The 27,050-nt window shown below is 41.2% G+C and overlaps 1 protein-coding gene across 12 annotated transcripts in view; it reads left to right on the forward strand.

Annotated features, from left to right (window-relative positions):
- The window catches only part of ATP2A2 (ATPase sarcoplasmic/endoplasmic reticulum Ca2+ transporting 2), a 74,550-nt gene that overhangs the window by 24,597 nt on the left and 22,903 nt on the right, over positions 1-27,050 (forward strand). For all 12 annotated transcript variants that reach the window (XR_013522106.1, XR_013522107.1, XM_009004608.4 and 9 more), the window contains 3 exons: positions 16,678-16,758; positions 19,922-20,007; positions 21,109-21,573. Coding sequence is in view for 10 of the 12 variants with exons in the window: in XM_009004608.4 (XP_009002856.1) it covers positions 16,678-16,758; positions 19,922-20,007; positions 21,109-21,573 (632 nt within the window). In the remaining 2 variants the exon portion in view is untranslated. The remainder of the gene's footprint in view (positions 1-16,677; positions 16,759-19,921; positions 20,008-21,108; positions 21,574-27,050) is intronic.

Consider the following 27,050-nt stretch of genomic DNA (forward strand, 5'->3'; position numbering starts at 1 on the left):
GAATTTGTCTGAAAGTGTGGCGTCCTCTAGTTCTCCGCGCCTTCCCTGAGAGCTGCAATCCCGGGATGTTAGCGATCGGCCATCTTGGATCGTCCCCTCCAAACTGTTTTTCAAAATGGTGATGTTTTACATTCCCACCAACAATGTATACAGGTTCCAGTTTTTCCACATCCTTGCCATTACATGTCATTGTCTGTTTAAAATTTAACCCATGAGGTAAGTATCTCATTGTGGTTTTGATGTGCATTTCCCTAATTTCGTACTGATGTTGGGCTTGTTTCCATGTGGCTGTTATTCATCAGTGTGTTTTCTTTGGAGAAATGTCTATTTAAATCGTTTGCCCATTTTAATTTGTCTTTAATGTTGAGGTGTAAGAATTCTTTACATATCCTGCCTTGTGAGGTATGATTAGTAAAATTTTTTCTCCATTCTGTAGGGATTTTTCCTTCACTTTCTTGACAGCATATTTTATAACATAGAAGATTTTAATGTGATAAAGTCCACTTACACATTGTTGTTGCTTGTGCTTCTGAAATGATATCTAAGAAACTGTTGCCTAATTGAAGGTCACAAAGATATTATATATGGGCCAGGCATGGTGGCTCCTACCTATATGATTCCAGCACTTCGGGAGGCCGAGGCAGGAAAAAACACTTTTTTTTGATACAGACTCTTGCTCTGTTGCCTAGGCTGGAGTCTGGAGTACAGTGGCACAATCTGGGCTCCACGAAACCTCCGCCTCCTGGGTGCAGATTCTCCTGCCTCAGCCTCCTGAGTAACTGGGATTACAGGTTCTTGCCACCACACTTGGCTAATAATTTTTTTTTTTTGAGACGGAGTTTCACTCTTGTTACCCAGGCTGGAGTGCAATGGTGCGATCTCGGCTCACCGCAACCTCCGCCTCCTGGGTTCAGGCAATTCTCCTGCCTCAGCCTCCTGAGCAGCAGGGATTACAGGCACCCACTACCGTGCCCAGCTAATTTTTTGTATTTTTAGTAGAGACAGGGTTTCACCATGTTGACCAGGATGGTCTCGATCTCTTGACCTTGTGATCCACCTGCCTCGGCCTCCCAAAGTGCTGGGGTTACAGGCTTGAGCCACTGCGCCTGGCCAATACTTATATTTTTAGTAGAGACAGGGTTTTACCATGTTGGCCAGGCTGGTCTTGAACTCCTGACTTCAAGTGATCTGCCTGCCTTGGCCTCCCAAAGTGCTGGGATTGTAGGCATGAGCCACCATGTCTAGCCTAGGAAAAAGACACTTTTAAATTAGCCAGGCAAGGTGATACAGACCTGTATTCCCAGCTACTCAGGAAGCAGAGTCATGAAGATTACTTGAGCCCAAGAGTTGGAAGCTGCAGTGAGCTACTATGATCCTGCCACTGAAAATGCTAGGCAACAAAGCAAGACCTTCTCTCAAAATAGCAGCAACACAAACTGTGGTGTGAGATTGGAAGTCCAGCTTCTTTCTTTTTGCATGTGGATATCCAGTAGTCTCAGCACCATTTGTTAAAAAGACTTCTTCATTGATTTGTCCTGCAAGGATGTATTTCTAGACTCTTATTTATCCACTGATCTCTGTCCTTAGGTCAGTACCAAACGGTCTTGATAGCTAGCTGTAGTATTGTATGAAGTGTGGAAATTGGGAACTTGGGAGTGTAACTTTGTTCTTTCAAGATAATTTTGGGTATTCTGGGTTCCTAACATTTACATGTAAATTTTTAAGATTTATTTGTCAATTTCTGCAAAAAAGCATGCTGGTATTTTCAATAAGAATTGTGTTATATCTATAGATGAGTTTGGGGAATCATATTAACTCTTTCGATCCATGAGCATAGGATGTCTTTTCTTTTTAAGGTCTGTCATTTCTTTCAACACTAGTTGTCAGTGTTCAGGTATTGTGCTTCCTAAGTATTACATTGGTTTTTTGGGGGGAAAGTATTTGTAATTTTTTTTTTTTGAGATGGAGTTACCACGCCCGGCTGATATTTGTAATTGAAATAATTTTTTGTAATTTGAAATTGGCCTATTGGTGGTATTTATTTTTAATTAAAATTTTTAGATTTGGCCGAGGGTGGTGGCTCATGCTAGTAATCCCAGTGCTTTGGGAGGCTGAGGCAGGCAGATCACGAGGTCAGGAGTTCGAGACCAGCCTGACCAACATGGTGAAACCCTGTCTCTACTAAAAATAAAAAATTAGCTGGGCATGGTGGCATGCGCCTATAATCCCAGCTACTCAGGAGGCTGAGGCAGGAGAATCGCTTGATCCCAGGAGGCAGAGGTTGCAGTGAGCTGAGATCGCACCACTGCACTCAAGCCTGGGCGACAGAGCAAGACTCCCATCTTCAAAAATAAAAATTTAGATTCAAGGTACATGTGGTACAGCTTTGTTACATGGATATAGTGTGTGATGCTGAAGTTTGGGCTTCTACTGATCCTGTCATCCAGATAATGAATATAGTACTTCACAGTTTTTCACTGCTTGCCCCTTTTTCTCCAACTTTTTGGAGTGCCCTGTGTTTACTGTTCCCATCTTTATGCTATGTAGTGTTTAGCTCCCATTTATAAGGGAGAACATATGGTATTTGGTTTTCTGTTTCTGTGTTAATTCACTTAGGTTAATGGCCTCTGGCTGCATCCATTTCGCTGTAAAGGACATGATTTCATTCTTTTGCATGGCTGTGTAGTATTCCATGGTGTATATATACCACATTTATTTTTGAGGTAGGGTCTCACTCCGTCACCCAGGACGGAGTGTAGCGGTGCGATCTCGGCTCACTGCAACCTCTGCCTCCCAAGCTTAAGTCATCCTCCCACCTCAGCCTCCTTGTAGCTAGAACTGCAGGCACCTACCACACCCAACTAATATTTGTATTTTTTGTAGAGACAAGGTCTCACCATGTTGCCCAGGCTGGTCTCGAATTCCTGGGCTCAGGTGATCCACCCTCCTTGGCCTTGGCCTCCCAAAGTACTGAGATTACAGGTGTGAGACACCATACCCAGCCACAATTTATTTTTCTTTGGATATATACCCAGTAATGGGATTGCTGGGTTGAATGGTCGTTCTGTTTTTAGTTTCTTGAGAAATCTCCAAACTGCTTTCCACAGGGGCTCAACTAGTTTTCATTCTCACCAGCAGTGTATAAGTGTTCCTTTTTTTTTGATGCCGGGTCTCAGTCTGTTCCCCAGGCTGTAATGCAGTGACATGATTATGGCTCATTACAGCCGTGGCTTTCCAGGCTCTAGTGACCCTCCCACCTGAGCCTTCCAAGTAGCTGGGACTGTAGGCACACACCAGTGTAACAGGCTAATCTTTTAATTTTTTCGTAGAGATGAGGTCTCACTATGTTGCCCAAGCTAGTCTTGAATTCCTGGGTTCAAGTGATCCTCCCACCTCAGCTTCCCAAAATGCTGAGATTACAAGCGTGAGCCATCATGCCCAGCACTAATAGTCACTCTGACTGGGGCGAGATGGCATCTCATTGTGGTTTTGATTTGCATCTCTCTGACTAGTGATACTGAGTGTTTTTTCATATGTTTGTTGATCACTTGATGTCTTTTGAGAAGTGTCTGTTCATACCCTTTTCCCACTTTTCAATAGTGATATTTGGTGTTTTCTTGTGTGTGGATTTAGGTTCCTTATAGATTCTGGATATTAGTCCCTTGTTGAGTGCATAGTTTGCAAATATTTTGTTTCATTCTGTAGGTTGTCAGTTTACTCTGTTGGTAGGTTTCTTCTGCTATGCAGAAACTCTTTCGTTTAACTAGGGCCCAGTTGTCAAGTTTTTTGTTGCATTTGCTTTTTGGATTAGTCATAAATTCTTTGCCTAGGGCAGTGTTGAGAAGAGTATTTCCTAGGTTTCTTCTAGAATATATTTGTAGTTTGAGGTCTTACATTTAAGTCTTTAATCTGCCTTGAATTAGGAATTCTTTTTTCAATTTCATTTTCAGATTGTTCTTTGCTAGCATGTAGAAATAACAGTTGGTTTTTGTGTGTTGATCTCCCATGCACTTTGCAATCTTGTGAACTCGTCAGTTTTAATAGTTTCCATGGGGTTCCTTAGGATTTTCTGTATACAAGATCATACATTTGCAAATGAAAATGTTTTTACTTCTTTCCAGTCTGGATGCCCTTTATTTCTTGCCTAATTGCCCTGGTTAGAATCTCCAATACAGTATTGAAGTACCAAGAACAGACATCCTTGTCTTACTGATCTTAGGGGGAAAACGTCCAGTCCTTGAATGTGAAATATGACATAGGTGTGGGTCTCACAGGTGGGTGCCCTCCACATGTTGAGGAAGCCTAGTTATAATTTTAATATGAGGTTGTCAGTATGCTCTGTTGGTCAGTATACTCCGTATGCTCTGTATGCTCTGTTGACCTTTCATGGTAAACTTACATCCTAATTAGAAATGATAGCTGGCTGGGTTACTAGGACCAGCAGGTCATTGCATTGGATAAGATGTAATTCTAAGGCATTTATAATTACTATTTGGAACATTTTGGAAAAGCATACCATGACTACGTAATCTGTGCCAGATAAATAGTCTTATTTTATTAAGACTATATATGTTGAGACTTAGGGTTAGTAATCAAATTGACTGTGCAGTTTAGCATTTAGCCCAATAATTCAGTTCTCTGAAAATTATACAGTGAACTTTAATTCTATATTTTTTCTTGTCATTTGAAGTTTTAACATAGCCTGAAAGGATAAATGGCATGAATTGTGCTTTTTAGACATGATGACTTTTATGCTTTCGTTTACATTATGAAGTTGGATGTGAAGGGGTCTTTCATATGTATTGGAAAACTGGAGAATGTTATAAATTATTTTGAAGCTGAAAACAAAAACAGGTACTGACTTATAACTATTTTGATATTTGCAGAAAGGAACAGACCTTTCTGTAGTCGCTGTTCGGAATGTAAGAGTCATCTCCTGAATATAAGATTGTTAGCTTTTGGAGGATATCTGGTAGGATGGTTCTGGGTGAACTTTCTGAAGACTAAACTGGAATACATGGTTTTTTGAGGGAAATATGGAGAGAGAGTTAGGGAAACTAATTTTTTTCTTTTTTTTTTTCTGTTTTGTTTTGTTTTTGTTTTGAGATGGAGTTTTGTTCTTGCCCAGGCTGGAGTACAGTGGTGTGATCTCAACTCACTGAAACCTCTGCCTCCTGGGTTCAAGTGATTCTCCTGCCTCAGCCTCCCGAGTAATGGGATTACAGGCACACACCGCCATGCCTAGCTAATTTTTGTATTTTTAGTGGAGATGGGCTTTCACCATGTTGGCCAGGCTGGTCTCGAACTCCTGACCTCCTGATCCGACTGCCTCAACCTTCCAAAGTGCTGGGATTACAGGCGTGAGCCACCACGCCCAGCCAGGAAACTAAATTTTAGATGTTGCTATACCAGCTAATCATTCTGAAGAGAAATTGGGTAAGCATACTTAGCAAATGCTTACGTTAATCTTAAGTATCTAGAACACAAGAGCTTAATGAAATTGATATGGCAAGTAAAAACACGGAGAAAATAACCCATACTTAGGCTGGGCTCAGTGGCTCATACCTGTAATCCTAGCACTTTGGAGGAGGCTAAGGCATGCAGATTGCTTGATTACAGGAGTTCAAAACCAGCCTGGGTAACGTGGTAAAACCCCATCTCAACAAAAAATACAAAAATTAGCTGGGCGTGGTGGCGTGCACCTGTGTAGTCCCAACTACTCGGAAAGCTGAGGTGGGAGGATCACCTGAGCCCAGGAGGTTGAGGCTACAGTGAGCCGAAATTATGCACCACTCTATCATGGGGAACAGAGGGAGACCCTGTCTCAAAAGAAAAATGACCCACACGTTCACAGCTTATGAAGCCACAGTAATTTTACATTATCTTAACACCAGGAAAATATTTCTCTGGATGAATGGAAACCACAAGTAGTAAAGTTATACCCAATCTTATAAGAAATGAACATCATTGTTTTTAAGCTTTCTGTATTATCTGCTGACATTATGAAAGTGAGTCAGCCTATAATAGCCATAGGTCATTTGTTTTGTTTTGTTTTTTGTTTTTTTTAAGTAGATACAAGATTTTACCATGTTGGCCAGGCTGGTCTCGAACTCCTGACCTCAAGTGATCTGCCTGGCCATGGATTTTTGGTTTTGGTTTTGGGTTTTGGGTTTGGTTTTGTTTTTTGGGTGGTGGTGGTGGTGGTGGTTGTTTTTGAGACAAGGTCTCCCTATGTTACCCAGGCTAGTCTCAAACTCCTGGGCTCAAGGGATTCTCTTGCCTCAGCCTCCCAAAGTATTGGGATTACAGGCATGAGCCACCATTCTGGGCCAGAAGTCTTAATTTTAGAATTTTGGGGGTCCAGGGGTTATTTATTGACTTCTCAAGAGCACTGTCTTCAGGGTTGTTTTAAACAAACTTCATGTATCTTGGTAACCCAGCACTGATGAATAGCACTAAGAAATAAATATCCTCACATGACTTCCATCCTGTAGTATACTCTGGAGCAGCTCATCTATTATTAAGATTATATATATAAGTAATGGAAGTACCATGATCTTAACATAAAATTGCATGTGCTTTAGCATTTGTACAGAAATTGATTATTTTATTTCCTAAAATGAAGACTGAATAGCCAACAGTGGTGCCAGCAATTTCAAGATTTACTCGGGAATAAAAACAATGATTCTTAAACTTGACAGCAATTTAAAGGAAGGAAACTTTCACTTCAGACAGTCAACATGCAGTACTGAGATTTAGTAACAAGTATAAACTGCTTTCTTTCCAAGTAGTTGAGTAAAAGGCAGAGTTGTGAAATAGATGACTGGATTTATGTAAGAACCTGGATTATGATCCTAGTTCTGCACGACATTGGACAATGTACATTAACCTCTGCAGAATTAGGTAATTGGAGTGCTGTTTTAAGGAGCTTTCTGGCTCTAAAAAAAGTGTGATTTATATAGAATGGCCATGAGTCCATGTGGACTTTTTTTTTTTGCTTTTAGAAAGCTGTTGGGATTGGAACTGACTGGCTTTAAACATTTAGCAAACATTAAATGCTCTTTAACAGAAAGCAGAGTAGTCAGTTCTGTACTGTAGAGCCGAGGAGTTGACATACTGTTTTTGTGGATTGGTTATTTTGTTCATTTGCAGAGACAAGGTCTCACTGTGTCACTCAGGCTGGTCTTGGACTTCTGGCCTCAGGTGATCCTCCTGCCTTCGCCTCTCAAAAATGCTGGGATTGGCTGGGCACAGTGGCTCTTGCCTGTAATCCCAACACTTTGGAAGGCCAAGGTGGGTGGATCACAAGGTCAGGAGTTCAAAACCAGCCTGGCCAAGGTGGTGAAGCCCTGTCTCTAAAAATAATCCCAGCTACTCGGGAACCTGAGGCAGGAGAATTGCTTGAACCTGGGGCAGGGGTGGAGGTTGCAGTGAGCTGATATCACGCCACTGCACTCCATCCTGGATGACAGAGTGAGACTCCATTAAAAAAAAAAAAAGCTGGAATTACAGGTGTGAGTTACAGGGTCAAGCTGATATTTTGGGCTTTGTGGGCCACAACAATTCTGTAGCAAAGTCTTTTGTAAAATATAAAAAAAAATTTTTTTTTGAAGTGGCTTATCCCTGTAATCCTAGCACTTCAGGAGGCTGCAGCAGGAGGATCACTTGAACCCAGGAGTTTGAGTCCAGCCTGGGCAACATAGTAAGACCTTGTCTCTACAAAAAGGTTTTTAAAGCTACCACAGTGATGCCAGGCGCCGTGGCTCATGCCAGCACTTTGAGAGGCTGAAGCAGGAGGTTCACTTGAACTGAGGAGTTTGAGATCAGCCTGGGCAACATAACGAGACCTCGTCTCTACAAAAAATGAAAATTTGCTGGGCATGGTGGATGCTCCTGTAGTCCTTGCTTCTCAGGAGGCTGAGGTGGGAGGATCACTTGAGCCTGGGAGGTCAAGGCTGCAGTGAGCCAAGATTGCGCTACTGCACTCCAGCCTGGGTGACAGAATGAGACCTTGTCTCAAAAAAAAAAAAAAAAAAAAAACAAGTTAGCAGGGTGTGGTAGTGTGTACCTGTAGTCCTAGGTACTCAGAAGGCTGAGGTGGGGGAAGATGGCTTGAGTCCAGGAGGTTGAGGCTGCAGTGAACTGTGATTATGCCACTGCGCTGCAGCCTGGATGACAAGTGTAAAACCCTGTCTCTCCAAAAAAAAGGTGGGAGGTGGGGAGCCTCAAGATTTGGCACGTTGCTTAGAACAATGTTTCTGTAATTTTATGTGCATAGAAATTACCTGGGGGTTTTGTTAAAATGCACATTTTGATTGGTTCCATCTGAAATGGGGCCTGATTATTCTGCATTTCTAGCAAGCTCCCAGGTCAATGATGCTTTGAGTAGCAAGCCTCTAGAGCAGATCTTGGTCATTTCTAGATCACAGTCCCTTTGAGAAGTAATGAAATTTATGGACTTTTCTTCCCAAAAACACATATTGAAAATCTTGTATGCAACTTCAAGAGGTTCATTTGCCGTTGTCCTCAGAAAGTCCACCTCAGGATTCTAGCTATTTGGTTTTAAAAACTGAAGTTCAGGCCAAGTTTGGTGGCTCATGCCTGTGATCCTAGCAGTTTGAGAGGCTGAGGTGGGCAGATAATTTGGGCCCAGGAGTTTGAGACCAGCCTGGCCAAAATGATGAAATCTCATGTTCACTAAAAAAAAATTAGCCAGGTGTGGTGGCAGGTGCCTGTAATCCCAGCTACTCGGGTGGCTGAAGCACAAGGATCACTTGAACACAGGAGTTGGAGCCAGCAGTGAGCCAAGATTGCACAACTGCACTCCAGCCTGAGTGACAGAGTGAGACTGTTTCAAAATAAAAAATTATTGTTGCTCTGTAAATCCTGGAAGGTGTATCTCTGTTTTCAAAGCCAAGATATAGATTATTAGTCTAGAAAATGTATAAGCAGAAGAGCAAAATAGTCTAAAAAATCAGCATTGATGGATTAGAAGCAGTTTTTGAGACCTAGAGCTCCTGAGCACTGTCAGAATAGCTAAGACATTAAGAACTGTGAGAAATGAGATTTCCCCCCAACCTTCAGACCATGATAGGCCAGTTAATCTTGAAGCCTGACTTGATTTTCATGGGACTGGCCTTTCCTAATTTCCTGTAATCACCTCCTCTCCACTCCCCATGATTCAGTGGTAGTCATAGTACCAGGAAGTTCCAGCCTTTTCATTCTTTCTACTGAGGTGCAGATTTTGGGAAAAGGTGAAGAAACTGTGTGGTTTGGGAACCACCTTTCCTAAGCATTAACGCAAAACCACCTAGATGGGCATATTTAACTATGACCAACTTTAATATTGAAGATAATGGAACTTTTGAAAAATGAAGGGCTTGGCATTACTGGTCCCAGAAAAATTCAAAATTGAGAGTATGGGGAAATACCAGGGACATAAACTTGGTGGGAGTATATATTTGTATACAAAGGTAAAAGATATAGACAAGGCTGGGCACAGTGGCTCACGCCTATAATGCCAGCACTTTGGGAGGCCGAGGTGGGTGGATCACCTGAGGTCAGAAGTTTGAGACCTGCCTAGCCAACATGGTGAAACCCTGTCTCTACTAAAATTACAAAAATTAGCCAGGCATGGTGGCAGGAACCTATAATGCCAGCTACTTACGTGGCTGAGGCAAAAGAATCACTTGAGTCCAGGAGGTGGAAGTTGCAGTGAGCTGAGATTGTGCCAGATCTCCAGAGATCCAGCCTGGGCGACAAGAGCAAGACTTTGTCTCAAACAAACAAAAGATATAGACAAAGATGTTAACCCTGTAACATTGTAAAAGGAAATGTTACAAAGAACTAGATAGCCTTAAAACTGGAGGCTGATTCATTTAGTTGATGGTATGGTTGTGAAATACTATGTCCTTGAACGAGTACCTTATTTTCCTTATAGTGCTTCATTTTTCTCATCTATAAACAGGCAGGGAGTGAAATAATAGAGCCTTCCTTAGGGTTGTGAAGACTGAATTAGTAACCTGTAAAGCCCTTCCAGCAGTACCTGCTATAGAAATAATACTCTCAAAATTTTACTGGTTACTGTTACTATGCAGCCACTTTTAAAAATGAGATAGGTGTGTGTATATACTACTGTAAAAGGTCAGATTTTGTTTTAGTGAAGTTTTAGTAAATGTTACACATAAAGAGATGTCCAGAAGATATATTGTTAACAACTTTATGTATATTTGAGGAAGGGGGTTTGACACTTTAAATGCACATTTTTCTTTCATGATAAAAGTCTCTCTTGGTAGGTTATGCCGGATATTGTGTACTTACTCTAACCTTGCTTAGTGTATGGTTGCCTCTGCAACATCTAATGAGTTGGTTACCTTTCTGCCCCCTATAATTCTAGTATCTAGAAACTTGCCTGCTTAATGACCACCTATGCCATTTTTTAGTTAATTATAAAATATTCCTTATGAGCTAAAATTTTGTCTGTTCTATATGTTAGCTTCTTAATTTGGGGCCACTTTGAAATCTGATTTATCTATCACCTGTTTAGATCTGGAGAGGGAGCTTATGAAGCCTTATTTTAGGGGATCAGAAGACTAAAACTCAGAGTTTGTAACTTACCCAGGAGCATGTGGCAGTTTGTGGCAGTACAAGGACTGTCAAATGTTAGCAGTATAGCATATCCTAAAATTTTTATTTTCGATCAGACACAGTGGCTCACATCTGTAATCCCAACACTTTGGGAGGCCTGAGGCGGGCAGATCACTTGAGGTTGGGAGTTCGAAACCAGCCTGGCCAACATAGTGAAACCTTGTCTCTACTAAAAATAGAAAAATTTTGGGTGCAGTGGAATGTGCCTGTAGTCCCAGCTACTCGGGAGGCTAAGGCAGGAGAATCTCTTGAACCTGGGAGGCAGGGGTTGCAGTGAGCCGAGATTGTGCCACTGCACTGCAGCCTGGGCAACAGAGCAAGACTCCATCTCAAAAAAAAAAGAAAAATAACCAGGCATGGTGGTGGGTGCCTGTAATCCCTAGCTACTTGGGAGGCTGAGGTAGGAAAAAAGCTCAAACCTGCGAGGTGGAGGTTACAGTGAGCCGAGATCATGCTACTGCACTCCAGCTTGGGCAACAAAGCTAGTCTCCATCTCAAAAAGTAAAGTAAAAAGTGTAAAGTAAAATTAAATTTATTTCCAAGTTAGTCTTTGCTCTTTCAGGTGTTTCAAACACTTACCATCTTGGTAGTTCTCTTTGGTACTCAGATTGAATGCATTTATGTAAATGGTTGTCATTCAATGCTTTTTGTCTTCTGATGGTTTAAGGAAACTTCTTTGGCAGCCTTAATTACTCTACGGGCTAAAACCACAGTCTTTCTCATGTGTTCATCCCATCCCCCCATTCTTAAATTTCTAGACCTTTACTAGCATAGATTATTTTGGTTTTAGTCTGAATGTAGAATTTAAGCAATTATCATTATTGAACCTCAGTTAGCTCCAAGCAGAGATTTTTTTGGACCCTGTTTTTTTTTTTAATTGTTTCTAGCTTTGTGATGTTCTTCAACTTGGTAATCAGAAGTCTTTTGATACATGTATACTACTGGAAATATGTGTGCCAAGTACTTTACTCATTGACAGATATTTTATTTGACATTGACTGTGTGCCAGGTATTGTGGTAGGGCTAGAAAATCAGTGATGTCTGAGTGACTCTGCCTTTATGGAGCTTTTGGTTTTAGTGGGGAAGATACATCAAAACAATGCGAGTATAAGGAAAAGACAGGATGCTCTGTGGGCACATAATGAGGGATGCCAGCCTAATCTGGGAGTTACAGGAAAGCCTTACTATTTGTGGGAAAAGAAAGGGTATGTGAAGTCCCAGAAAGAAGTTGGAGGAACTAGAGAGCATAGTGTGTGACGCTTAGAGGGAGGTGAGAGGGTGAGAGGCAGACACCACTTGGGTCGTGGAGGCTGTTATAAGCCCAGGTTGGGATGCCAAAGAAGCTGTTGAGGAGATCACATTTGTCATTTTAAATTCAGTGCTGTCTAAGAAACAGATTGGGAGCAAACCATAGTAATATACTATGGCATTGTGTAATGTTCCTTCCCTGTTCACCGTGAAGCCTGGAAGTAGTTTGAAGTACTCTAGAGCTTCTCATGAAGAATTTCATTCGTTCTGTTAAAAACTACAAAATTTATGATTCAAATTGGAAAAAATGTTTGAGTCACAGTTAAATGTTTAAGTAGTTTAGGGTAGTTCTGTTAAGGCTTGCTTTTCCTAGGAGCCATTTAGATTGAAAAACAGTAGTGGTATTTAGAAGGTGATTTCTAGTTTTACGTAGTGTTTTTCTTATAAAAATTTTAATAATTTGGAATTTGCCACAATAAATTAGGTTTTCTAAATGCATACATAACAATTGATTAATAAAAAGTTGTGGGGGTGTGTGTGTGGTTTTTGTTGTTGTTTTTTTTGAGATGGAGTCTCACTCTGTCACCAGGCTGGAGTGAAGTGGTACAATCTCGGCTCACTGCAGCCTCCATCCCCCAGGTAGCTGGGATTCCAGGCACTCACCACCATGCCCAGCTAATTTTTTTTTTTTTTTTTTTTTTTTTTTTTTTTTTGAGATGGAGTCTTGCTCTGTCACCAGGCTAGAGTGCAGGAGCATGATCTCAGCTCACTGCAACCTCCACTTCCTGCATTCAAACAAATTTTCCTGTCTCAGCCTCCCGAGTAGCTGAGACTACAGGCGCATGCCACCACACTCAGCTAAATTTTTTTTTTTTTTTTTGAGACAGAGTTTCGCTCTTGTTACCCAGGCTGGAGTGCAATGGTGCGATCTCGGCTCACCGCAGCCTCCGCCTCCTGGGTTCAGGCAATTCTCCTGCCTCAGCCTCCCGAGTAGCTGGGATTACAGGCACGCGCCACCATGCCCAGCTAATTTTATGTATTTTTAGTAGAGATGGGGTTTCACCATGTTGACCAGGATGATCTCGATCTCTTGACCTCGTGAGCCACTGCGCCCAGCTTAATTTTTGTATTTTTAGTAGACGCTGGGTTTCACTATGTTGGCCAGGATGATCTTGATCTCTTGACCTTGTGATCCACCCATCTCAGCCTCCCAAAGTGCTGGGATTACAGGCATGAGCCACTGCGCATGACCTAATTTACTTATTTATTTATTTATTATGCTCCTATCTACCCGCCTAATTTTTATATTTTTAGTAGAGACAGAGGTTCATCCTGTTGGCCAGGCTGGTCTTGAACTCCTGACCTCAAGTGTTTCGCCCGCCTCAGCCTTTCTAAGTGCTGGGATTACAGGCGTGAGCCACCATGCCCATCAGTATTTCTATGTAATATAATGCTAGTTTTAACCATCAGTATTTATATGTAACAAGTAGTATAAATAATGTTTAGTATCATGGCTTATAAACACTACCTGTAAGGTAAAGAACACTTACATTGAGTTCTAAAATGTGGCAGACTAATAATTTAATGAACTCTTACTTGCACTCTTGGTAACCTAACTTCAAGTGTACTCTGAGGATTTTGTTCAGATTGGAAATCTTTATTGTAATAGCAAATTAAAGAGCTGTGGATTTTCAAGAGCTGGATTTGAAAGGTGTTAGATGTAAAACAGTTGGAAGGTAGTTCAGAGTTTATTCTTTTATTATACCTGCCTCCACCCAAAGAGTCAGAGAAAAACATTTGGAAGAAAAAAATTGCACAGCATCCCCTTGGCAAGAATAAGAATTTTCCACTACCACTTGCCCTAAGGGCATTGACATGCCTCACCAGGGAAATGTTACTGGATGTGATCATCAGACAGTCTTGCCTGCTCTTCATGCACAAAATCCTGTGTCTGAAATTCACAGAAGCCTCTCCGGACAAAGGGAAATTGTTTTGTCTTCACTTGAATAGTATTCAGTGGACCTTTACTTTCATGGACGTTTTGACTCTAAGAGAACCTGTTTTCCTAGTAGAGTCAACCCTAAATTGACTCTAAAACCAACAAAAGGAATGTAACAGTCACACAGCAAGTTAAATAAAGGTTTTCATTAATTGAACTTCCTTGGAGAAGGCTCTTTTTACTTCCTAGCCTGAGTTCCTGTGCATAAAATGAAGAGGACATTGTTTGGTCAAGATGATTTGATGGTCCTTCTAGCTAAGAGAATACTAGAATATGGCAGGTTTTTTGTTTGTTGTTTGTTTTTGAGACGGAGTCTCACTCTGTTACCCAGGCTCACTCTGTTACCAAGGTGCAGTGGTGCACCTTCGGCTCACTCCAACCTCTGCTTCCCGGGTTCAAGCGATTCTCCTGCTTCAGCCTCCCAAGTAGCTGGGATTACAGGCACCCACCACCATGCCCAGCTAATTTTTGTATTTTTATTAGAAACAGGATTTCACCACCTTGTCCAAGGCCGGTCTCAAACTTCTAAACTCAGGTGATCTGCCTGCCTCGGCCTTCCAAAGTGCTGGGATTATAGGCCTAAGCCACCATGCCCAACCTGTGGCAGATTTTTAAAACCAATTTGGATTTATGTGTCTTCAATAAAAAGCCACCTTAATTATCTTTCAGGAAGTCACAGACAGCTGTTTTGTTGTTGTTGTTTTGAGACAGAGTGTTGTTCTGTCTCTAAGGCTGGAGTGCAGTGGTGTGAACTCAGCTCACTGCAACTGTCTGAGTAGCTAAGACTACAGTCACACACCACCATGCCCAGCTAACTTTTTGTATTTTTAGTAGAGATGGGTTTTTGCCATCTTGACCAGGCTGGTCTCGAACTCCTGGCCTCAAGTGATCCTCCCGCCTCACCCAGTGTTGGGATTAACAGACAGCTGTTTTAATGTCCAGCTGCATCGTGTGATTGTGCACGCATTTGGCAATATTTTAATACCAGCAGGGGGCTGGGCAGTATTCTCAAGGTACATGACTATCTGTTACTAAGGTTATGTTGTGGCATTGTTTTTAAATACACATCAAGGAAAGGGGCTGAGATTTGGGTCCTTTAAGAGCTATTAAAGGAACTTGTTGGCCTAGGAAAGAAGACTCAGTTGACTTAAAGATCTTCAGGTTATGCAAGAGGTTTATTCATTTAATTGGTACTTCAAAAGATATCAAGGGTATATGCCCCAGCTGCCCAGTGTTACTAGTTTGCTACACCTTCCCAGAGGTGTTTATGCCATTGGTAGCCCCATGCACATGATGATGATGTTTCACATCTTGTTTGTCCCCCACTTAATGTACAGTATATTTTAGAGGAAGTTGTCATTTTATATAGTATGAATTGATTGCATGTTGTACGAACATATCTGTAGAATGAATTCTTCCGCGGTATAAAAAGATTATGCTGTGGCCAGGCCCAGTGGCTCACGTCTATAATCCCAGCTACTTGGGAGGCTGAGGCAGGAGTATCGCTTGTACCGGGGAGTCAGAGGTTGCAGTGTGCCAGGATCACGCCATTGCACTCCAGCCTGGGTGACAGAGCGAGACTCAGTCTCAAAGGAAAAAAAAAAAAGATTATGCTGCACAATTTTGGTATGTATTACAATTTGTCCCCCAGAGTTTGCAGCTGTTGTTAACATAGTATGTATGCCTAGTTACATCATATACATTCAGTGTTTGTCCTTTGTCAGCAGTGCACTGACAGAATTTTTGTTAATCTTCAGCACATGCACTGGATGAGTTGCCTCCAGTGATTTATACCTCTGCTTTTTTTAACTGATTAAAACTGCAAGACTTCCAGAGCTTATGGTCATGCTGTGTAAAATCCCTCTTTCTATACATCCTTGATGACCAGGTGTATTTTCTCAACTCTTGTTGTCAAATTGACAGTTTTTTTTTTTCCTTTTTTTTCTTTTAGGTTCAATTCAGTTATAAAATTGACAGTTTTTAAAAATGGCATTTCTGGCTGGGTGTGGTGACTCATGCCTGTAATCCCAACACTTTGGGAGGCCAAGGTGAGGGGATCGCTTGAGCCCCTGTCTCTACCCTTCCTCCCATTCCTCCCCCACCCAAAAAAAGTTAGCTAGGTGTGGTGCTGTGCAAATATAGTCCTCACTACTTGGGAAGCTGAAGTGGGAGGTCAAGGGTGCAGTGAGCTGTGATCACCCCACTGTTCTCTACAGCCTAGGTGGCAGAGCAAGAACTTGTCTCAAAAAAAAAAAAAAAAGTGGTGTTATTGTGTAGTTTTATTTTACATTTGCCATGTGTGTTGTTAATTGAATATCTTTTTAAAGGGAGCCATTTGCTTCCTGTTCACAATAACTTAGCCTTTTTGATGGAATGAATCATGGCATATACAACTTGATTCTCTTTGCTGTGCCTTGTATATAAGTAGTAAGTCTTAGAAAATATGTTACTTAATATTGCTAACTAGGAGAGTATTCTTTAAAGTGAAAGCTTGAAGGCCTGTCTGAAGATACAGAGCCAAACTTTTTAGAATAATGTATAGTTAGGTTTCCTTAAGCTTCATTCTATTCCTTCCTAATTCAAATCTTGAATCTATCCAAAGTTTTTATGACCCTGAGATAAGTTTGTCACTTTGCTTGCTTTAACAGAATTTTATATATTTGTGTTAAATGCAGATCATTTATTTTCTTTAAAGATTGAGTTTGGTTTGAGATATTTATTTTTAGGTAACATGGTTGTAAAAGTTACTCATTTTAGCTGCCTTTTTTTCCCCCCCTAATTAGTTGGTGACAAAGTTCCTGCTGATATAAGATTAACTTCCATCAAATCTACCACACTAAGAGTTGACCAGTCGATTCTCACAGGTAAGTATGATATATTAGAAGGTCATTGAATTTCTGAAGACTGACCCTTTCATATCTCCATTGCCAGTAGAGTTGGCTCTTGCTTCACTGTCCCTTTAAGGTTTCCCATCTTACTCCTCTCTAAGGTATTTATTTCGTAGTGCTTTATCAGTTATGCTTTTTGCCAATATGGTGTGTTCTTTTTTCTTTTCTTTTTAATTTTTTTTGAGACAGAGTCTTGTTTCATCGCCCAGGCTGGAGTGCACTGGTGCAATTTCGGATCACTGCAACCTCCACCTCCCAGTTTCAAACAGTTCTCCTGTGTCAGCCTCCTGAGTAGCTGGGACTACAGGTGCCTGCCACCACAGCTGGCTAATTTTGTATTTTTAGTAGAGACAGGGTTTTACCTTATGTCAGGCTGGTCTTGAACTGCTGATCTCAGGTGATCCACCTGCCTTGGCTTCCCAAACTGCTGGGTTATAGGTGTGAACCACTACACCCGGCTGCCTATATGATTTTAAAGATATGCTTTAAAAACAAAAAGTGGCTGGGCACGGTGGTTCACGCCTGTAATTCCAGCCCTTTGGGAGACTGAGGTGGGCAGATGGCTTAAGCCCAGGAGTGAAAGACCAGCCCGGGCAACATAGCAAAAACCTGTCTCTAAAAAAATACAAAGATTAGCCAGGTGTGGTGATGCACACCTGTAATCCCAGCTACTTCAGGAGGCTGTGGTGAAAGGATCACTTGTGCCCAGGTCAAGGGTATAGTGATCCATGCTTGTGCCACTGCATTCCAGCCTGGACAACAGAGCAAGACTCTGTCTTCCCCCACCTCCAAAAAAAATTAATCATTATCATAGGTCATAATCTTAAGGTTGAATTGTCTGTTTTGTGAAAAGCAAATTACTTATTCAATGTTCTTTTTGCAGGCAAGGAAAATAGACTTTAGTCCTATAATTTTTTTCATTGGAGGAATGCTAATTTTTCATCAATCTTTACAATATCCAAATACACAATTAACAAAAGTTAACCCCTATAAGAGGTGAAAGTTGTACTACCTGGAGTTTGTACAATTGTTTGAAACATTTTCCTGTTTTTGTGTTATAAAGGCACAATGTAGGGTAGAAGGTTCATACTAACTGGAAGTAAGGTTGTCAGAAGAATTAACTTTAAATACAGTGCTAACCTGAATTAAATAGTAAATATAAAGTCTAAAGGCTATCAAGATTTATCTGATTATCAGTTTTGGAAAGCAACTAATGTCATGGAGATAGTGATGTCACCTCGACTCTCTTTTTTTTTTTTTTGGTATTGTATCTTTATAAATAGCTTACTTATTAAAACTCCCATTAGCTGCAACAAGCTGAAGGCCAATTAAGCCTTAAAATGTTGGGGAAATGGTTGGGTTATATGTGTGAACTCATAGTGTGCCCTAATGAGGTAGTTGCCATTTAAAAACTTCCTTTTCCATTTTCACGCTACTAAAAAACAAACAAAAACTACTAGTGGCTCACGCCTGTAATCTCAGCACTTAGGGAGGCTGAGGCAGTAGGCTCAAGAGTTTGAGAACAGCAAATAGTGAGACCCAGTCTATAATGAAAAACTTTTTGTTTTTTTGGAGACAGAGTCTCACTCTGTTGCCCAGGCTAGAATGCAGTGACACGATCTTGGCTTGGTGCAACCTCTGTTTCTGGGGTTCAAGTGATTCTCATGCCTCAGCCTCCTGAGTAGTTGGAATTACAGGCGCGTACCACCACGCCAGCTAATTGTATTTTATTTAGAAGAGACGGGGTTTCTCCATGTTGGTCATACTGGTCTTGATCTAACCTGAAGTGATCAGCCCGCCTCCAGTCTCCCAAAGTGCTGGGATTACAGACATAAGCCACTGCGCCTTGCCTATAATAAAAAACTAAAAAAATTCTTTAAATTTTTTTAAACTTCATACAGGTTCTCAAATGTTATCTTTCATTAAGTAATCACAATGTAGTTTTAGGCTAAATTGTGGAACCAATTTTTTTGGTCAAATATTGAGAGTGAGGTTTGCTACCTGTGACTTAAAGTAACATTTGGAGACATATTTTACTCAGATTGACGCTGATTATATATCTGTGACGTGATTTTTAAATTGAAATCAGCCAGGCACAGTGGCTCACGTCTGTAATCCAGGCACTTTGGGAGGCTGAGGTGGGTGGATCACCTGAGGTCAGGAGTTTGAGACCAGCCTGGCCAACATAGCAAAACCTGTCTCTACTAAAAATACAAAAATTAGCCCTGCATGGTGGCATGCACCTGTAATCCCAGCTACTCAGGAGGCTGAGGCAGGAGAATTGCTGTAACCTGGAAGGCAGAGGTTGCGGTGAGCCAAGATTGTGCCACTGCACTCCAGCCTGGGCAACAGAGCATAACTCTGTCTCCCCCCTCTCCAAAAAAGAAAGAAATAGTTCTTTATTTATCATACGATCTTTCCAGTACACTTGCTAATTGCTACTTCAGAGTATAGCCAGATGTGGTGGCACACACCTGTAATTCAAGCACTTTGGAGAGGCCAAGATGGGCAAATTGTTTGAGCCCATGAGTTGGAAACCAGCCTAGGCAACATGCTAAAACCCCATCTCAACAAAAAATAGAAGGAAAATTAACCCGATGTGGTACCGGGTGTCTGTAATTTCAGCTATTCAGGAAGTCAAGTTGGGAAGATTTGCATGAGTCTGGGAAGTTGAGGCTGTAGTGAGTCATGATGGTGCCATTGCACTCCAGCCCGGATGACAGAGCAAGATCCCTGTTTCCAAAAAAAAAGGATCAGTATATATGTTAAAGTATTCGTTAAAGTACTTTACAACAAATATATGTAAATATATAGTCACAGTATCAGAGTATAAAATGATTACTGAAAAATAAATTAACTTGAATAGTTACTCCAGAAAATAAAGGTAATCAGTGAGGATTGTACTTGAAAATTCACTTATTTTGCAATTGTGTTCATTTTTGTCCTGACACCGTTTGCTCTGGTATGAATTTACATTGCTAAATATTTCCAGCTTACCTCCTTTGGATGAATTGGGCCGTTAGCCCTTTTCTCACACTGACAGTATCCCAAGAGTGGTAATGGGTGGGCATGAATCAGAGGTTCCAGTTTCTTGACGTGGATTGCAGAGATCTGTTTTTTTGTCTTACAACCTGCTTAGGTGAATCTGTCTCTGTCATCAAGCACACTGATCCCGTCCCTGACCCACGAGCTGTCAACCAAGATAAAAAGAACATGCTGTTTTCTGTAAGTACTTGATGAAATGTTTTTAATTTATTTAGAGACATTTCCAAAGCCGAATGGTCCACAAATGTTACGTTTTTCATAGGCTATCATTCTAAAGGATAATCACACTTTTCATAGTCAGTCTTAGCTGTCAGAATATGGCCGTAACATATTATTGTTGAACATGTGACTTCAGTGTCTTTTAATTGGCAGGTTTGGGGTGACCAAAAAAAACAGACTAGCTCAAACATCTTCAAACTCTTACCTGCAAACATAGTTGAAGAGTAGATTCGTTTGGAAAAGCCTTAGCCTATAAAGAGTGTTTTCAAAATGATGTAAATGACAGCTGCTATTTGTATATGGTTCACAATAAAAAGGTGTGTGTTAAGAGAGAGGAAGCAAATGTGGCAAGCCGTTAATAATGGTGAGTTTAGGTGCAAAGTATATGAATGTTCATTTTACTTTTTCACTTTTTCTGTTGATGTGAAAAATTTTTTGAATAGTGAGGAAATGCAAGGATTTTTGGTTTGGAATCTGTAATGATTTTCAAGTTGGGGACATTTGTGGGTTTGTATCAGAGCCTAACTACCACCCATAGTAAGTAAATAGAGGTACTGAAAATAATGAAGCCATGTCCTTCTGTTATAACACTAGGAGTTAAAGTGGCATGGGAGAGAGTGCTCACACTTGATTTGGTTTTTGGACCCTGGCACTTGAGTAGGGGTTCTCAAAATAGCCGGTGGGACTGGTTGCCTTTCCTATTACAATGAGAAAAGTAGGGGTTGAGTTGTTGGGAGTCAGAGGTGGAGAATGCTTAGAGTTGAACTATACAAGTTTGAAAAAATGGAGAACACAGAGGGGTCAGAGCACTGCTTGAAGATCCTCTGCAAGCCAGGCTCAAATAGAAGTTAAGGTGGGCTAGTACAGAGCTGCCTGGTGTAAGTAAGTACTATGTGGAGCATTGCTGGTTGTCACAGTTGTATGGCTGGTTGCTTGAACAATAGCCAGCAGAGGGCTAGTAGAATGTGGTGAGAATCTGGGTGCCCTAGTCAAAATTCAGCGTCAGTATTTTATTTGGGATGTGGCATTCATCTTGTGACCAGTTCTCTACTTCTATCCTAGGGTACAAACATTGCTGCTGGGAAAGCTATGGGAGTGGTGGTAGCAACTGGAGTTAACACTGAAATTGGCAAGATCCGGGATGAAATGGTGGCAACAGAACAGGAGAGAACACCCCTTCAGCAAAAACTAGATGAATTTGGGGAACAGCTTTCCAAAGTCATCTCCCTTATTTGCATTGCAGTCTGGATCATAAATATTGGGCACTTCAATGACCCAGTTCATGGAGGCTCCTGGATCAGAGGTGCTATTTACTACTTTAAAATTGCAGTGGCCCTGGCTGTAGCAGCCATTCCTGAAGGTCTGCCTGCAGTCATCACCACCTGCCTGGCTCTTGGAACTCGCAGAATGGCAAAGAAAAATGCCATTGTTCGAAGCCTCCCGTCTGTGGAAACCCTTGGTTGTACTTCTGTTATCTGCTCGGACAAAACTGGTACACTTACAACAAACCAGATGTCAGTCTGCAGGGTAAGAAGAATAATTTAGAATCTTTCCGGTGGTGGTTTTCTGTTCATCCTACCAACATGCCTTCATGCCATCAAAACTTTTGATTTGTAATTTCATACCTTTCTGTGGGCTTGTTTTTTTGTTGTTTTTTTTTTTTGTGGGGGGAAGGAAGGCAGGAAGGGAGGGAAGAAGGACGGTAGGGAGGAAGAAAGGGATGAAGGAAGGAAGGGAGGAAGCAGGGAGGGAGGGAGGGAAGAAAGGAAGGAAATCAAGCAAAGAGAGAGACATTGCCGACCTGGATCTAGAGGTTTACAAGTTGATTTCTTTTTTTTTGAGAGAATAAAAGAAAAAAAAAAATAAGTAAAGGAGAGGAAGAAAGAGGAAGAGAAAGAGGGAGAGTAAATGGAAATATTGCTTTATTTTGAAAAAAATTGGGTATTAATAATGGCCCATCAATGTTTCATTTAAACTTATGGGTAGGTGTGATGTGGTATTCACAAGAATGTATATTTTGTGTGTTTGAAGTGGAGAGCTCTATAAATATTTATTAAGTTTACTTGTTCGGGATCTGAGTTCAAGTCCTTGATATCCTTATTAATTTTCTGTCTCATTGAATCTAAGTCTCGTATCTGGGTGTTAGGATCGTTAGCTTTTGTTGTTGCATTGATCCTTTTACCACTATATCTTTGTTGCTTTAAAATCTATTTTATCCGATAGGAGAATTGCAACTCCTGCTTTTTATTTATTATTTATTTTTGCTCTCCATTTGGTTGGTAAATCTTTCTCCATCCCTTTGTTTTGAGTCTTTGTGTATCCTTGCATTTGAAACAGGTCTGGATGTAACATGCAGTTGGGTTTTGGCTGTGTCTTTTGATTGGGGGATTTAGTCAATTTAAATTTAGGGTTACTGCCATTTGATGTTGACTGGCTGTTTTATCCATTCGTTGGTGTAAATTCTTTATGTTGGTGCTCTTTACTTTTTGGTGTATTTTTAGAAAGGCTAATACTGGTTGTTTCTTTCTGTGTGTAATGCTTCTTTCAGAAGCTCTTGTAAAGCAGGCCTGGTGGTAACAAAATCTCTGAGTTCTTGCTTGTTCATAAAAGATTTTATTTTTCCTTCAGTTGTGAAGCTTAGTTTGGCTGGATATGAAATTCTGGGCTGAAGGTTCTGTTCTTTGAGGTTGTTGAATATTGGCCCCCACTCTCTTCTGGCTTGTAGAGTTTCTGCTGAGAGATCTGCTGTAAATCTGATAAGCTTGCCTTTGTGGGTAACCTGACCTTTCTCTCTGGCTGCCCTTAGTATTTTCTCCTTCGTTTCAACCCTGGTGAATCTAACGATTATGTGCCTTGGGGTTGCTCTTCTTGAGGAATATCTATGTGGTGTTCTCTGTATTACCTGGGGTTGAATGTTGACCTGCTTTGCTAGTTTAGGAAAATTTTCCTGAATAATATCCTGAAGGGTATTTTCCAGCTTGGATTCATTCTCTCCGTCGCATTCAGGTACACGTATCAAACGTAAATTTGGTCTTTTCACATAGTCCCACATTTCTTGGAGACTTTGCTCATTCCTTTTTATCCTTTTTTCTCTAATCTTTTCTTCACGTTTTATTTCATTAAGTTGGACTTTGACCTCTGATATCCCTTCTTCTGCTTGAACAATTCGAGTGTTTAAACCTGTGCATACTTCTCGGAGTTCCTGTATTGTATTCTTCAGTTCCATTAATTCACTCATACTCCTCTCTAAGTTGTCTATTCTCAATAGGATTTCATCAGACCTTTTTTCAAAGTTCCTAGTTTCTTTACGTTGGGCTACAACATGGTCTTTTAACTCACCGAAGTTTCTTATTATCCATTCCTTGAAGAGTGATTCCGTCATCAGGAGGCGCTCATTCTCCATCAAGCCTTGTTCCATTGTTGATGTGGAACTGTGATCATCTTTAGAGGGAGAGGCGTTCTGACTTTGAGTATTCTCAGCTTTTTTACGCTGGTTTCTTCCCGTCATTGTAAATTTATCCTCCTGTCGTCTTTGAAATTACCAACTTTCAGATTAGGTCTCTTGAGTGGGCGTCCAGGTTGTTAGTTCCCAGGGCCAGAGCAGCGGCGTTAAAACTGATGGTGCTTTTCTGCCCAGGATTCTCTTGTCTGGCTTCCTTCTTGTGTCCGTAGTAGGCGACTCTCCCTTCCTGGGGCTCCAAACCTCGGTCAGAAGGGAAACCGGTCCTGTTTACTCTGCGCCGAGCGCTGCCACACCTAGGTGCCATCACAGCCGCTGCGCCGGGCTCTGGTGTCATGCTGGGGGCCCGTGTGAGTCCTCTGAACCTGTTTACTCTGCTCCGAGAGCTGCCGCGCCAAGGTGCCAGCGGAACCACTGCGCCGGCCACGAGAGTCGCGCTGGCCACCCGTGTATTTCCTCCACTGGGGGATCTTCTGCTCCGTGAGCGACCAGAATTTGTCTGAAAGTGTGGCATCCTCTAGTTCTCCGCGCCTTCCCTGAGAGCTGCAATCCCGGGATGTTAGCGATTGGCCATCTTGGATCGTTCTCTCGGGCTTGTTTTTCTATAACATGTGTGTGTAGCCTGAGCCTAATATCTAATATTTGAGAGGATATAATCATTTGATTCCTAAAACTGTTTCACAAAATACAGGATAACAGCGTGACTAATATACTTGTATTCTATATAACTGAACTAGAGAAATTCTATTTTCCTTTAATTAAAAAAAACAAAAAAGGCCAGGTGCAGTGGCTCACATCTGTAATCCCAACACTTTGGGAGGCCAAGGTAGGTGGATCATCTGAGGTCAGGAGTTCGAGACCAGCCTGACCAATATGGTGAAACCCTATCTCTACTAAAAATACAAAAATTAGCTAGGCATGATGGCATGCCTCTGTAGACTCAGCTACTCAGGAGGCTGAGACAGGAGAATTGCTTGAACTCGGGCAGCGGAGGTTGCAGTGAGCCAAGATTGCGCCACTGCACTCCAACCCAGGCAACAGAGCAAGACACAGTCTCAAAAAAAAAACAAAAAACCAGGGTCTTATTCTGTTGCCCAGGCTGGAGTGCAGTGGCACAGTTGTAGCTCACTGTAGCCTCACTTCCCAGGCTCAAGTGGTCCTCCCACCCCAGCCTCTCAAGTAGCTGCAACCGCAAGTGCATACCACCATGCCCCACTAATTTTTTATTTTTTTGTAGAGACAAGTTCTCAGTATGTCACCAGGATCTTGAATTCCTGGGCTCAAGTGATCCTCCTGCCTTGGCCTCCCAAAGAGCTGGGATTACAAGCATCAGCCACCGTGCTCATCCTTCTTTCTTCTTTGCCTGATCCTCTGTTTCTAGGTGTATGTTAACAGATAAGTTCTAGAGAAAGCTGCTAGTTAATCTCCCTACCTGAGGTCCTAATTGGTTTTTCTATAACATGTTGAATGTAGCATGCTTGTTCCTACAGTCATCTCTCAGTAGCCATTGGAGACTGGTTCCAGGACCTCCCTCAGATACCAAACTCTGTAGATGCTCAAGTCTCTGATGTGAAATGCTGCAGTACTTGCATATAACCTTGTTCATCCTCCTGTATACTTGAAATCATCTCCAGATTACTTATAATAAATGATATGTAAATAGTGAAGTCTAGGGACAGGAAGATGGTGACCTGACTGGGGCGCAGGCCTATGCCTCCACTGCCAAGTGCTCTAACATGTGGGCCTTGATTTTTGGGCATCATCATGACCATTCTGCTGATCATCATCCCAGTATCGATATTGCAAGTCTGTTGATAGATCAGGAGGCATCATCCAGGCCAGGAACTCTGCCCATGAGCTGTTTCCCACATACTCCACTTGCCATTCCTCTCCCTGTCCCTGAGCTGAGTCCTGTATCAGCCCTTTATCCTCACACTCTTTTCTACAATGGCATTCAATAAAGTATACATGCTCCTGGGGAAAAAAAATAAAAGTAACAACTGAATAAATAATGCAATAATTATACAGCTGAATTATTTTTGTATGATTCACTTTACTTAGGTTTTGCTTAAACAACTTTGTACAAGTCTATTCCAGAAGGTACACATGACTCATACAGAGTAGACATGTCTCAAATTTTATTCAGCTCATTAATTAGCCAGGGAATCTGTATTTGAGGAAGTGTTCAGTATTAGAATATTAGAATAGGATTGCTAGGTTAGATTACAAAACCAATGTCTTATAAGGAAACCTCATATATTTGAACTTTAATAGCACAGTGTAACATTTTCCTCGAATGGGCTTGTTAAATAATGCTTCTGTATGATATTGAAAGGATATAGTTACCTTGGCCTTATCGCCAGGTTTTAGATAATTATTTTTAACATCGGAAATTGTTTTATAATCGGTTAAGTACTGTGAATTTTTATCTTGCCAATTTTAATTTCATGATGATTTTTTAGATACAGGTTCTCCCTCCCCCGCAAGCTCTTTATGAAGTGCAAACCCACATTTAGAATCGACAGAACTGGGGTGTTCCAGCTTTCAAAGTGGAAAGCTTCTAGGTTTGTCTTAGGTTTCTCCTGGATATTAAGGCGTTTGAGCTACTTAAGTTCTTACTCCTTGGAACCAGAAGTTTGGGTGAATTGGCTAAAAGTTAGTTCTGTCCTACTCGTTGTTTCAGGAAGAGAAAGGGATTGTCTTTACTGTTCTCTTTCTCCCAGTTAACTGTTTTAACTTAGCCTGAAAGCCTTAATTCCTCAGAACAGTTTTTATGTCCATGAAAATAAGCCATGTGTAAAATTACAATTTTTAAAATTTGTTTCCAAGTTTATTATAAAAAATTTTTTGTTCTTCTATTCTCCCTTGAATGGCTTGACTTAAAATGTATTCTTATAATAAAGAAAAGGCCTGCCTGTTCTGAGTGAAGTTCTACCTCACAACAGGAAGCTGGTGCTAATTGGTATTCTGCACGAGGCTCCCTGCAGTGGTATTGCATAACCGCCCTTGACTTAGGAAGATTTTCATCCTGCTTATCCTAAATGGTTGACTTGCTTACAATCAAAAATGTCTAAGTACATTTCAATTTAGCTAATGTACATTCAAATTCTGAATGTCTTTTAGAATATTTTGGGCTCTGGTATAGATTCAAAATTTCATGCATGGTGATTCATGCCTGTAATTTCAGCACTTTGGGAGGCCGAGGCAGGTGGATCACCTCAGGTCAGGGGTTTGAGATCAGCCTGGCCAACATGGTGAAACGTTATCTCCGCTAAAATTACAAAAATTAGCCAGGCGTGGTGGCAGGCATCTATAATCCCAGCTACTCAGGAGGCTGAGGCAGGAGAATCACTTGAACCTGGGAGGCAGAGGTTGCAGGGAGCTGAGATCACGGTACTGCACTCCCTCCAGCCCAGGTGACAGAGCAAAACTCCACCTCAAAAAAAAAAAAGTTATTTTAAAATAAATATTAGCTAATTTCCTTATCGTATATGAGGTGAATTGCTCTGAAAAGTTACGTTTTTAAAACAAACATGGCCTTTTA

This window comes from Callithrix jacchus, chromosome 9 (genome assembly GCF_049354715.1).
Source record: "Callithrix jacchus isolate 240 chromosome 9, calJac240_pri, whole genome shotgun sequence".
Lineage (NCBI taxonomy): Eukaryota > Metazoa > Chordata > Mammalia > Primates > Cebidae > Callithrix > Callithrix jacchus.